Here is a 13,245-nt window from a genome sequence, read left to right on the forward strand (position 1 = left end):
AAGTGCCCTGAGGCACCCCAAGGTGCCGCGGCAACCAGTTTGGTAACCACTGCCCTAATCCCTTGTAAGCCCAGAGGTGAAATTCCCATGTACAGTAGCACAGACACAAGAATGGAGGATCTAATGCTAGGCAGACTTTATTACACAGAAATGTTTGCCTAACTTTACCAGAAGCGACTGTCTAATGGCAATACTTATTACCCTTACTTTCTCTTCTTACACCAGGTTAACATTTAGCATAGTCATATGAAAAGACATAACAAACTCAATTATCACATTATACAGGGGTGTAACTAGGTATTTGAAGGCCCCATAGCAAACGTTTGGTGAAAAATTTATATAACACATGCAACTATGAAAGGGAAGATGGGCCCCCCTCAGCTCTAAGCCCCATAGCAGCTGCACCCCTTGCACCTATGGTAGTTACGCCCATGACATTATATAATTCATTTACCATACATAACATTACAATATTATTTCTATTATAGGGATATCACTAATAACAGTTTCTTAAGAAAATAATTCCTACTCCTAACTAATTAACAAAACTACAGTATATACATCTCTTATTGTGAGTGCACTCCACTAGTTGGCAATTCCGAGGGTAATAATACCTTAAATTTCAGAATTCCTCTGACTAAACTGTATTGCTCAGAGCTGTAATAATTATCTTTCCTCAGACTATAACTATACATTGAATAAAACAGTCCTCACTTTTACTATCATCTCCTCACAGTAGAGGATACAGTATTCAGGGCCGGCTCTTAATAGGGCGCCCTTACATCGCGCGCGGCCTAGCCACACACGCCCGAGAATTACTATAGGCCATGCCCCCTACATGACGTTATTTGGAGGTGTGCCCGCATGGCACGCCTCCAAATAACGTCAGGCTGGGGGGAGCCTCACTAGCTGGGCTTCCCCCAGCCCCTCTCCCATCACTGAATGGATGCCGCGCGCATGCGCGCAGCATCCATTCAGACTCCACGGTCCGGCACTGCCGGGGTCCCCAACCTCCCGATATGACCACCCGCGGGCCACTTTGGCACACGGGTGGAACATCGGGACAGTACTGTCCCGATATTCCACGGGATGTTGGGGATGGGTGCGCCCTCTATGGGTGGCGCCCCTGTGCGACCGCACTGGTCGAACAACCCTAGAGCCGGCCCTGACAGTATTACATTGTTTTTAGACCTGTAACAGAGGAAGTGACACTTTATAGATACACAGTTAATGTAAGCACCAGTCAGTGGCCTCTCAACTGCTGCAGGGATATATTAAATCTGAACTATACTAGTCTCCTTTTATAGGCATAAAGTATTAAGGACTGCTAAGTATTATAAAGTCTGTCCAGGGAGTGAAAAACATAGAAATATAGAAGTGATGCAGTGTCTATTCCTTGTAGTGTTGTACCAAGAATGACATCTTTATATTAAGTTATAGTTAGTTTGAATTTTCCTTAGGGATTCCTGCAATAATTCTGGTGACAGTCCCTTAGTAGTTATACCCCGTTAATAAGTCTCTCTCTAAACAGGATGAAAGGGTCACAACTCACAAGTCTGTCTCCACTGTCTCTTGCAAGTATCAGACTCCAGGGCTTCAGTAAAGGTATGCTTTCTTATTATGTAGCTATTCTGGGTACTGTTGGTACTTGTGGTGATTGCACAGCTGCCTGGTCCCAGGTCTGATGTTCAGTGTAGCAGCCACAGACTCCAAAGATGATTTAGACCTCTAGGACTCAGTAAGAGCAGCTTTGCAGCAGTAGACTTTACATTTAGGGGGGGCATTTAAGAATTAATTCTGACTCCTCCCCTTTATACTCATTGCTCCTCCCACTTACAGTCCTGCCCCCAAAGTGAGTTTCTGTGGTGCCTGAAATTATAATAAAGAGGATAATTATAATAGAGGATAATTCAAATGTTTAGGTGCCCATAGTTGCATATCACCTGTCACTTTAGAAAGGGCAATATGGATATGTTTGTTCCAGCTCCGGACTCCCATTATTTTTTGTACTTATCAGGAGGGTGCGAGCAGAAATATGGGAACCCATGGCATGCATGGCTAATTGGAGCAATAATTGAATTGCTCCATCAGGTCAGGTGCAGGGTGTTCAAAAAACATTTGAATCGTCCCAAACTCATTTGCAGACGTTAGACTGTTTTTCAAGAGTTTTGGTCTAACAGTGGGAACTCTGGCAAACCAAATAAGTATTACCTGAAAACTACTGCAATATCAATTGACACAGAAAACATGGTTGTACACTATTGCTCTGTTTCTGGACATTGCAGATTTTCTCTACTCAGATACCAGTACTGCCAGCCTAAGAATAACAGCTCAGTAATACATATTACAAACTGTATATATTATACAACCTAATATATGTGACAGGAGTCCATACCACACACAACCATCTGGTCCCCAAACCACAGTGACAGCCCATATAGTTATTCGTGCAGTACTTTGTATCGCATAAAGTATAGACATTGCGCTAATTTCCAGCAAACGCCACACTAAAAGATCCCCCCTTCCCCACACACACATACTCAGACAGACACACATCTACACAGACACACACGTGCAAAAAAACAAACTAAAGTGATAGCATATTTTAAAAAAGAACCTTTTATTATAGCATCACCAATGGTATCTGACATACTGTACACATACACATAGTCACACCAATGCTCATACCACTAAGCAAGTGATATATGCATTGCTGACCATAAGGCCTAGAGCAGCAGACGGGTTAATTAGTCTGGTAATTAAAAAAAACACTTTAACATCACAATTCAGTTACCAAGCCCTCTCACTGTTTTCTTGTACAATCAGTGTTGTGAATGATTGCACTGATTCACTGTATCCAAAGTCTGTCTGCAGACTTGAACTCCCCTCACCCCCCTGGATCAGCCACTCGATAGTCCTACTGTACCTGGCGGCAGAGGGTCCTCCCTCTTCAAATTCTAAGCATTCTGCATCTGTACAACTCAGTCCCAGTCAGTCCCTATCAGCATGTCACTCAGTTTCACTTTTATTTTCCCAGTCCCTATTCACATGCTGGGTTGGTAGTGTCTAGATTCCCTTCACGGGAAGGACCCTGATGTCATCAGCTACTGTCCAACATCATTCCCTACCATCCACGTGGACATAGAGGGGGAATATAATCTTGTGGCGAGCGTAGCGAGCCACTGTACCAGAAGCGTGGCGAGACAAAGCGAGCCCGCAAGGGGACAAGTTTCTTCTCTAGGTGGACTTTATCTGCATGGAACCACACTTCCGCCCTCACTGCACATTACTTCCAGGTCCCTAGCGCAAAGTGGCAGCCATCTTTGTAAAGGACACAATGATTCATGGGATTTGTAGTTTATCATTTACTGCTTAGTGTTTGAGCAGTAAAATAAAACTACAATTTTCAAGTCACTCCACTTCCTTATCTGGCCGGCCGGGTGCCTGGGCTGACACTGACAGCTTACTTGTCTCAGCTGCCAGCCTTTACTGTATGCGGCCGGAGTCTGGCGCCTGCAACTGATCCCAGCCTCTGCTGCCTGCATGATCAGTAGGTGGTCGGGGCTAGGGCTGTGTGTGGTATGGGGGGCGATCACCCCCCTGGATCCGCCACTGCTTTGCAGGAGTCTGAGGATGCTTCACCTCAATCACCAGCACTTCCCTCTATTAGAAGATACAGGTACTTGGTTGATCTCCTCTGCTCCACCTTTGTCATGTCTCCTTTGAAAAAAGGATAAGGTTCATCTACTGTGGCTGAAGTCCTCGATTGCTCTGACTCCCAAAATGACAGGGCCCTGAAGTAGCAGCCTTGCAGTGTCTCCTAGCTGGCTCTGGTTGGCAGAAGATCTCCACCTCGGTCCTCTACTGGGGAGAGGGCAGAATCAGGTCCTTCTACCCATGCCTCTCGCTGTGGTGCAGCCCCAGCAACACATCCTGACCTAAGCCCACCATCAACTCCCAACGGTTCCTGCCCACCTCCTTTTAAAGGATCCAATGCAAGCAGGGGTGTTTCTACAGAGGAGGGGACCCGTGTGCAGTCTCCGTCATGGTTCCCCTCCTCTCCATCCGGTGGCCAGAAGCGCACTGAGCGGTACGCGGCCAGCTCCGCACTTATAGACTCTGGGCATTAGCGTGTGCCCAGAGTCTATCATGCGCAGGTCACCGGGAGAATTTGTCCCAAAAGGCATCTGCTTCTGATGAAGGTCTTATGGAAACCGAAATGCGTTAGACAGGTTACTTTAATGAAATTGCTGTCAGTGGTGGACTACCTACCTGGGCACTTTGGTTACTGACTGCCGGAATTGGTTTGCCTGAGGACCTCATACCATCCTGTTCGACCAGGTGAAGTGTAAAATCCCTATGAAGCAAGTTTTCCATTGGATTACATCCCCTTTTGGTGGAGTTATATGCCTGTTATGTTTTTTAATATTGTGAGTGCAATGTGTAAATAAATACATTTTTCTTTATATGAGAATACTACACTATGAGGGGTATTCAATATGAAAGGTAAACTTCCCTGGCAAAGTTTACGTTTCATATCGGAGTTTTTTTCTGCGTTAAAGTATCGGGCGCGCTCCCGCTTATACCCGTATTCAATATAAAATTAACGAAAACTGGAAACTCCGAAGTTGGATTTGCGTAAAGTTACGCATTTTTCCTTAAAAAAATTGTAAGACCCCCCCTAAAGTAGTAAAAACATGGGGGATCACTATGGGTACCCCCGTTTTAGCCTTTAATTGAAAGTCGGGGATTTAAATAGCCGCAGCAGGTGTTTTTTTTCCGACATTGAAGAAGTGATGCAGAAGAGCACTTAGGTTCTTTTTTTCATTTTTTTTAAGTGGTCCCATCAAATTTGGGGTACATGAAAATGGGTACTAGCATATTTTGATGTCCCTAAAGTAAGTTTTTAAAAATTCTGCATTTGTGCACCTGCCGCTATAATTCTATTCTAGAAAACACCTGCCGCATACTTGCAGAATAGCCCTGAACCTATTTCCCTATTGTTTAACAATTTTTTCCCTTTTTTTTTTTTTTTCACCCCAATTTTTTTATTAATTTTTTGGGGTGTCCCTATTTTTTTATTTTTTTACTTTTTTTGACACAGTTCTTTTTTAAATGTCAGTCCCAGGGGTGCAGGCTATTTTTTTTTTAAGTCTGCACCCCTAAACCCCAATTCTGCACTTTTTTTCGACACCTATTCAATGGTGAAAACTTATCCCCGTTTTTTATCAAAGACTTTTCAAAACTGCGATAAGTCTTTGAAATTGAAAATGGTGTAAAACTAAAACCTGCGATAATGACGTCATACCTCCGATATTAACGCAAAAACAATGTTATCGCACCCATATTGAATAGCCCTGTATGGGTGGCAAATTTTCTTCTCTTTTAAGAGTTTGAGACTTCCTATTATGGATGAAGAATATTTAAATTGACTGCAGTGTTGAATCTTGAAAATAATGAAGTAATTCTCCATTATGGTTTGAAGAAAGTAAGACTTTACTTTTCTTAAAGTGACAGGATTTTAAAAGATATTACCTTTGGATGCATCCATAGACGCAGAAGCTATGCTAACTGTGTCCATCTTTGAATGAACCCCTGTGTTTGTTCCCAGTAATAAATATCTGTAATGCATACTTGCCAACAATCGGCTCCAGCCTTCCGGGAGGGAGCTGATTGTCGGCTAACAGCGGGGGACGGGGAGAGCGATTGACATCACATTGGGGCGGAGCCGGGGGTGGGGCCACATGATCACGTCATCGTGGCCCCGCCCCCTCTTCACAATGCTTTTATTTTCGGCATTGTGAAGCAGGGGGCGGGGCCACGATGACGCTATGCTGCGCGAATAGCATAACTGCCCCCCCCCCCCGCCGCAGGGTTTTTTAGTTTATTCTGGGGGGAGGTCGGGAGGTTCGCAGGCTTCCGGGAGGCTTGCCTGCCTTTCTGGGGGGCCGGGAGCGGCACCCGAAAATCGGGAGGCTCCCGGCCAAATCGGGAGGGTAGGCAAGCCTGCTGTAATGTATGCTTGCGTGGTATATATAAATGTTATTAAAAATAATATATAGACAGTGTGGCTCATTTCGTGACTGCTCAAAGTTTACAGGACTGTCACTCTTTGTGTAACTTACAACAATATAATATTTCTGTTTTGTTTTTCTGTAAGCAGTAATCTCTTATACAAATATTGTGCACAGATGAATGTTAATTAGTTCCTTTAAATATCAATTAAACATAAGCAGATAAAAACACATTAATAAGAACCTTGTTATTTCTGTACTTTGTGGTCTGCAAATTGCTCTTTCAAGGTCAGTTTATATTGACAGCTTTAGAGTAGAAGGAAACTATTAGAGCTGGCAGCTCGATAAGTGTCCTTGATATCATGGCACAGCTTTCCACCATATCAGAGTGACACAGGACAGTAAACAACATATTTCTTTTTGTGTTCAGTTCCTATCTGTGACCAGCTCCCTCATTCAGATTATTTTAGTTGTCCAGATAGTGCAGCTGAAACCGCGCCTCGCATGATTGTGAATGAAAACATTCTAGTAAGACTAAAGTTCAAGGCAATTTTAACTCACCAGCCACATTACTGCCGATTGTATAAAAGGATCACCTCACCTAGCAATCCAGCAGGAAGACTGATTTGCCTCATGTCTAATACTGTTCACATTGGTAAATCCTTCACGGGGTCCTGCAACATTGTCATGGCTTGTAGATCTGAAAGGCCAGAAACCTGTCAATGCAATAGAGATCCAGTCAACAGTATTCTTTTTAGAATGCTTAATGCAGATAGCACAACAAAAATGAAGAGCCAACAGAATCATCATGTCTGCAACTCAGGGAGAGGATGCCCCTGTGAGGGAAATAGGAAAGTGTCACTCAAACACCCTGAGCTTGTCTGCAAGAAAGCATCAGAAGTTTTATTAAAGACAGTGGCTTTTATTAGAAATGTACCATCCTTCTACCAACTGCCGCGTGAGGATCAGATCTTGCTTGTACGCAAGTGCTGGGGTCCACTTTTTGTTTTAGGGCTGGCACAAGAGAGAGTCAATTTCGAATGGAAAGAGCTAACTGCCCCGAGCCTTTTGAAGAAGATACTTCTTAATCAGTCGTCTAATGACAGTGAGATCACATTACGGCCTGATGCTGGAGTTCCTTACAGAGAGGTGCAAAAAATACAGATGTTCCTATGTAAACTTTGGAGCCTGGACATTTGCACAAAGGAATATGCCTATCTTAAAGGGATGATATTGTTTAATCCAGGTAGGATGTTTGGACTGTTACAGTTGTTGGTATATTAACTGTATAAACTGAAGTGGAATATAATAGTATACTAAATGATGCACTTTAATGTCAATTATGATAGCAGTAGTCTGTTTGGAATTCCATAACTATAAAAAGGCCTCAGGTATATGTGATGAATCAGGACTCAATTAAAAACAGGAAAAAAAGAAAAAGACATAATGTACAAAGTTATTAGAGTATGTGAGGGGTTAAAAACGTACAGAGCGATAGCAGGATATATACTGTACAGGATGCTCAGCAGTGTGTATCTGTCTTTATGGTGCTGTAGATAAGTGAGACTCTTTATAATAGACCTGCAGCATTTTCCATACTGAATTGTAATAAAGTGATATGTTCAGATTCAAACCACAAAACTAATGTTATTCTAAAAGACCCTAATAGCTTACTAGCTACTTATAGTATAATAATTAACAGCAATATACTTAATTTGTAGTAAAAAGTAATGTAAAGGACATTATTGAAATGGATTTGAATATGATATAACAATTCAGAATCACATAGATCACAAAAATAGGAGAACCATAGACAAAATGTGCTATTTCAGATTAAGTATAAATACACAAATAGCTGATTAATTATGACATAAAATAAATTCATATTGTGCGATTCGTACTTTACTAATGAGGAATCATGTATAGTAAAGATTGGGGTCTAAAAACAGCATGACGTACTATCTATAGTTTGCTACTGTGATATATTCACATTGATTGCAAAAAGGATAGAAAACCCCCACAATGAACATGTCTGTGAAATCATAACTTTATCATATTCATGTTAGAATTCATATTGTATTGTACAGATTCATAATGAGAAGCAGAAAATTATGTGTGCAATGTAAATAAGAAGAACAGTTTGTCAAAACATACGAGAAGTAATGCACCAACCAGTGTGAGACAATATGACACACCGTGTGCGTGGGTTATGACAGGTGCATTTACAGCAGATACTGTCACCTCTAGAAAGCCTGAGGTAGAATAGACTGGTAGAGCCAGGAGCTTTCATGCTATCTCAGTTCACCCAGGTCAGTCATAAAATATATTGACTATGATATGATATTTTCCTATCAAATGTACTAATCTTAGTCCTTTTCCTGACACATACATTGCACAATTCTACCGTAGTCAAGAGCTACTGTATATGTAGTTGAAAGTGGAATCACAGCCAATCAGATCAATATATCAATGATAAGTAGTAATCACACATAATTAATTTAAATAAAACTTTTATTGTTTTTTAATTATATCCATAGACTAATGCACAATTTTAACTTGACACCTAGTTATTATAAAATACAATTTGCTATACAGAGCACTAAACAGTCCTTTATATGTTTGCCACAACATAGTCTAACAATAGAGAAGGATGGCCATTACCAATGTTAAATGGTATAATTATACAAATAAAGAGATGTCATAATGAAACTAAGAACCTGTAATGTACCCAGTATTCCGACCACTAACATCCCAATATCTAGGTAACAATTTAATTCAAACTAGTACTAGACTCAAAACATTATATATTTTAATAAAGCAATAGTGTATTTGTCTAGGGGCCTGATCCAGTACCGATGGCAAGTGCGAATACGGACGCAGATTGAGTGATTGTTTGACATTGCTCATACATATAAACCACACTGCACGTGCGCTACGATCACACTGCAATTACGGCATACTTGCCGACAATCAGCTCCAGCTTTCCGGGAGGGAGCTGATTGTCGGCTAACAGCGGGGGGGGAGGGGGGGAGGGGGGGGGCAGCCAGTTGGTAGTACATTGCGGGTGGAGCCGGGGGCGGAGCCGCACGATCGCGTCATCGTGGCTCCGCCCCTCTTCACAATGCCGTTATTTTCGCCAGTGTGAAGCAGGGGGTGGGGCCGCGATGACGCGATTCAGCGCGAATCGCGTCACCGGCTCCCCCGCTGCGGGGGTTTCTAATCTTTTCAAGCGGGAGGACGGGAGGGTCGGAGGCTTCCGGGAGGCTTGCCTGCCTTTCCGGGGGGCCAGGAGCGGCACCCAAGAATCGGGAGGGTCCCGGCCAAATCGGGGGGGTACGCAAGCCTGGATTACGGACGCACAGAAGACTCCATCGCAAAGTGAGTGACAGGCTGTCAGCATTTGGGGTGGTGATGAGGGAGTGGTCTGAAAAACGCGGGCGTGCCTGTCCGTTTGGACGCCATTTCATGGTCATGCATAAATTAGCCATTGCGATTGCATACGCAGCATGAGAGCTCTCTGCATGCGAGGAAAACTTGCAGTGTTTGCGACTGGTCAGACCTGCTGTAAATGCTGAATGAGTGATTGATGTGCATCGATGTTACAGATGTTCACACAGAAGAGCAAGATTATATGATATGAGAAAGCAGCAGTGGGCGTCTTTTTGGCGGTTGAGCTTTGGCAAGCATTTGCATATTTTAGCAGCTGTGTGCTTTATGGATTCCCAGCTGTGATCGCAATTGCATCTGGTCCTAAGTTCCTTTCAGAGGCCATACAGACCACTAGGTAGCACACAAAATTATCAAATCTTGATCTATAAAATATAATTCCACCCCCACATTAGTAAATAAAATTGGATAAAAATACAGTATGGGATCTATGTACTAAGCAGTGTTAGGAGACAGCGTGAAAAGTGATAAGGTGGCAGCCAATCAGCTCCTAACTGTCATTTTTCAAACACAGCCTGTGAGATGGCAGTTAGGAGCTGATTGGCTGGCACCTTATCACTTTTCACTCTGTCTCCTAACACTGCTTAGTTAATAGACCACTATGGGCTCTATTTATTAACATTATTTTTACTAAAATAAAGTGAAAAAGGGTGTTTTCACACCCTTTTCACATTATTTTAGTTTCACCTGTATTTATTACAGGGCAATTGGAGTAGAATTAGTAAAATTCTACTCCAACCCCCAGTATCACTTATTTTTAGTAAAGCAGATCGCATTTCCCATAACTGTAATGGGAAATGTGATCTGTGTGCAAGTTACTAAAAATAAATTGTAAAAAAATACCGGGGGAAGCCCTGTGATAATAACGCCACCTGGAGGTGGCGTTATCCAGGTCTCCCCCGGTTACCGGGCTCCCACTCTGCTCTAACGGGGAGAGAAGAGCCAGGAGCCGGTACCAGTAATCAGCTATGTGGTCTAAATAGACCGCAAGCTGATTGCTGTAAAAAAAAGAAAAAAAAAATTAAACATTTTTTTTTTTTACTTACCTGAATCCAGGGACCGGTGATCGGGCCTCCGGTGATGGCTCCTCTCCAGTCAGCTGGTCTCCCACAGTGCACTGGGGCCCGGTCATCAGGTGATCGGGCCCCAGTGCAGTATGGGAGATCACCTGATCGGGAAGCCCGGAGAAGACCACCGGAGGCCAGGAGGATGCAGGTAAGTGTAATGAAGGGAGGGGGGGTCCGCGATCGTGGGGGGCGGGGCTTAGCGTTGGTGGGGGGGTATTAGCAGTGGTCGGTCGGCGCATGCGCGGGCTCTTAGTCGCGGTATTTTTTCCGAAAATACCGCGACTAGAGTGCGGATGGGATCCGCAGGGACAGAGCTTTATCGCAAGCTCTGTCCCTGCAAGGGATTTATAGTAAATCCCTGTGATATTACCTGAATTCGCAATGCGAATTCACTCGGTAATATCACACTACAATCCGCATTCAATATGCGGATTGTAGTAAATAGAGCCCTATATGAGTTAAAAACAATGTCAGTCTAACTAAAAATGGGACGTTAACACTTCCAGCTGTCAGTCCCTCACAATACATGTCAATTTGAATAGTATAAGTGCTCCTACTGAGTAGGCATCAAATCATTAACCAAGGTGTTACTTTGTCCACATTAGACACATAATAAGTTCTAGTGATAATAGTACAGGCATATAGATCTCAAATTGGATAGAAAGCATGATATACAATTTTATTCCTATTCAAGTGATGCTTGGGAAAGAGAGGTCGAGTTGGGAGATATTTTGAGATAAACGAAGAGATGTATATTGGTGAAGTTGGGTCAATAGCCTTATGTGTAAGTAGAAATATTTTACACAGAATTTGGTAGAACACACATAATCAATCTAGGGACTAAGAGTGTGGCAGCAGAAGAACAACGTTTTGCAAGGAAGATCAGTTTAGCCGCTGTATTCAAATAGATTGTAGGGGTGAAAGTGTGGTTAGGGGAAGGCCAGTAAGGAGACTATTGCAATAATAAATGCAGGATATAATGAGCACACAAATTAGTGTTTTTGTAGTGTCTTGTGTAAGATATGGGCATATTATGGAAAAGTTCTTAGATGTATGTAACAGGGTTTGGAAATGGATTGAATGTGGGGAATAGAGCAAGGAGGATCACCAAATGTCGTATTACTGAAGCCAAATACTGACTCACCACAATACTTTGGGGTCTATTTACTAAGCTTAGGATGGAGATAATGTGGACGGAGATAAGGTACCATCCAACCAGCTCCTATGTCATTTTTCAAACACAGCCTGTGACATGGCAGTTTAGCTGGTACTTTATCTCTGTTCACTTTATCTCCATCCAAGGCTTAGTAAATAGACCCCTTTATCACTTTTCTGTGTGATTTTGTCATGCTGGTGATCTTCAGTATCTTATGCTGTGCCTTATGCAGTGCCTGTGCCCCCTTATGCTGTGCCTTATGCAGTGCCTGTGCCCCCTTATGCTGTGCCTTATGCAGTGCCTGTGCCTCCAGTTGCCCCCTTATGCAGTGCCTGTTCCCCTTATGCACCACTCCCAGTTGCCCCCTTATGCAGAGCCTGTGCCCCCTTATGCTATGCATGTCCCCTTATGCAGTACCCCCAGTTGTCCCTCATGCAGTGTCTGTGCGGCCTGTTGTCCCCCTTATGCAGTGCCTTTGCCCCCTGCTGTCCCCCTTATACAGCGGCTGTGCCCCATCTGCGTGCCCCCTGTTGTTCCAAAAAGTCCACAGGGAGTGCAACATTGGTGGACAGTGGTTTTGCACTTACCTGTTTGTTGAAGTGCTGCGTGTAGTCCCTCTGTCATTCTGCGTCGAGCTCCGGCAAGGAATGAACACAAAATGGTGGTTTGGGAGTGTCAGCAGTATCAGGGGAGTGGCTGATCTTTTGGTGGTCGTTGAACGACTGAACGATTTGCAAACGATTTACAAACAATTTGTAAACGATCTGCAAACGATCCAATCACGATACGACCAAAGTGACCAGCATGCTAGGACAACCATAGACACAATCAAACGACCAGTGGGAGCGCGCTTCGCTGGTCATTTACGATCAAAAAGTACACGATTGCTGAGCAATTACTGAGCGATTGCACGATTACGATGTCGTAATCGTGCAATCGATCAGTAGTATCTTCTAGTGGATAGGGCCCTTTACTGATTTTTTTTTAAAGTTTAATTGGATAGTCTGTAGTTAATCTATTTTTCTCTAATATGTACTTTCTTTTGCTGCCAGATATCAGAGGTATGAGGTTTCTCCAGTATGTTCAGACGCTGCAGATAGAAGCCCAGCAAACGCTGATGGAATTCACATCTCTGATGCACAACAGGAGTCAGGCCCGTTTCACATGGATGCTGGAAGCACTTCTCATTCTAAAAGCTATTGACTCTAAAGTGATTTCAGAACTGTTTTTCCAACCCATCTCTGGAGAGATTAATTTAGAAGATCTTTTGCTTGAAACTTTGTTTACTATGTAGGATGAAATACAGAAGCTTAGGAAACCTTATATCACATTACGTATGTGAACATAATATCTTGTGTAGAGAGCCCAGATGGTTACAATTTAAAATAGTTTTCAGTGCACTGATGCACGTTACGCCCCATACTGTCTCAGCAGGCCATAGTGTACTGCAAACCCTGTCATGCCACGTTTATTGCATTTTATTATTACATGCTTTTTAGCATCATAAATGTGTCCCGTTACATATTTCATTATGAGGACCAGAGATTAAGAAATACATGAT

At 43.0% G+C, this 13,245-nt stretch overlaps 1 protein-coding gene across 1 annotated transcript; it reads left to right on the forward strand.

Moving 5' to 3' along the window:
• Positions 1-6,647: 6,647 nt before the first annotated feature.
• On the forward strand, positions 6,648-12,978 carry LOC148542125 (nuclear receptor subfamily 0 group B member 2-like). The gene is made up of 2 exons (XM_088470537.1): positions 6,648-7,260; positions 12,737-12,978. Exons 1-2 carry the CDS (start codon positions 6,648-6,650, stop codon positions 12,976-12,978), a joined length of 855 nt encoding a protein of 284 aa, XP_088326663.1.
• Positions 12,979-13,245: the final 267 nt, after the last annotated feature.

The sequence above is a fragment of the Taudactylus pleione genome, unplaced genomic scaffold (assembly GCF_031769625.1).
Source record: "Taudactylus pleione unplaced genomic scaffold, aTauple2 ptg000015l, whole genome shotgun sequence".
Classification (NCBI taxonomy): Eukaryota; Metazoa; Chordata; class Amphibia; order Anura; family Myobatrachidae; genus Taudactylus; species Taudactylus pleione.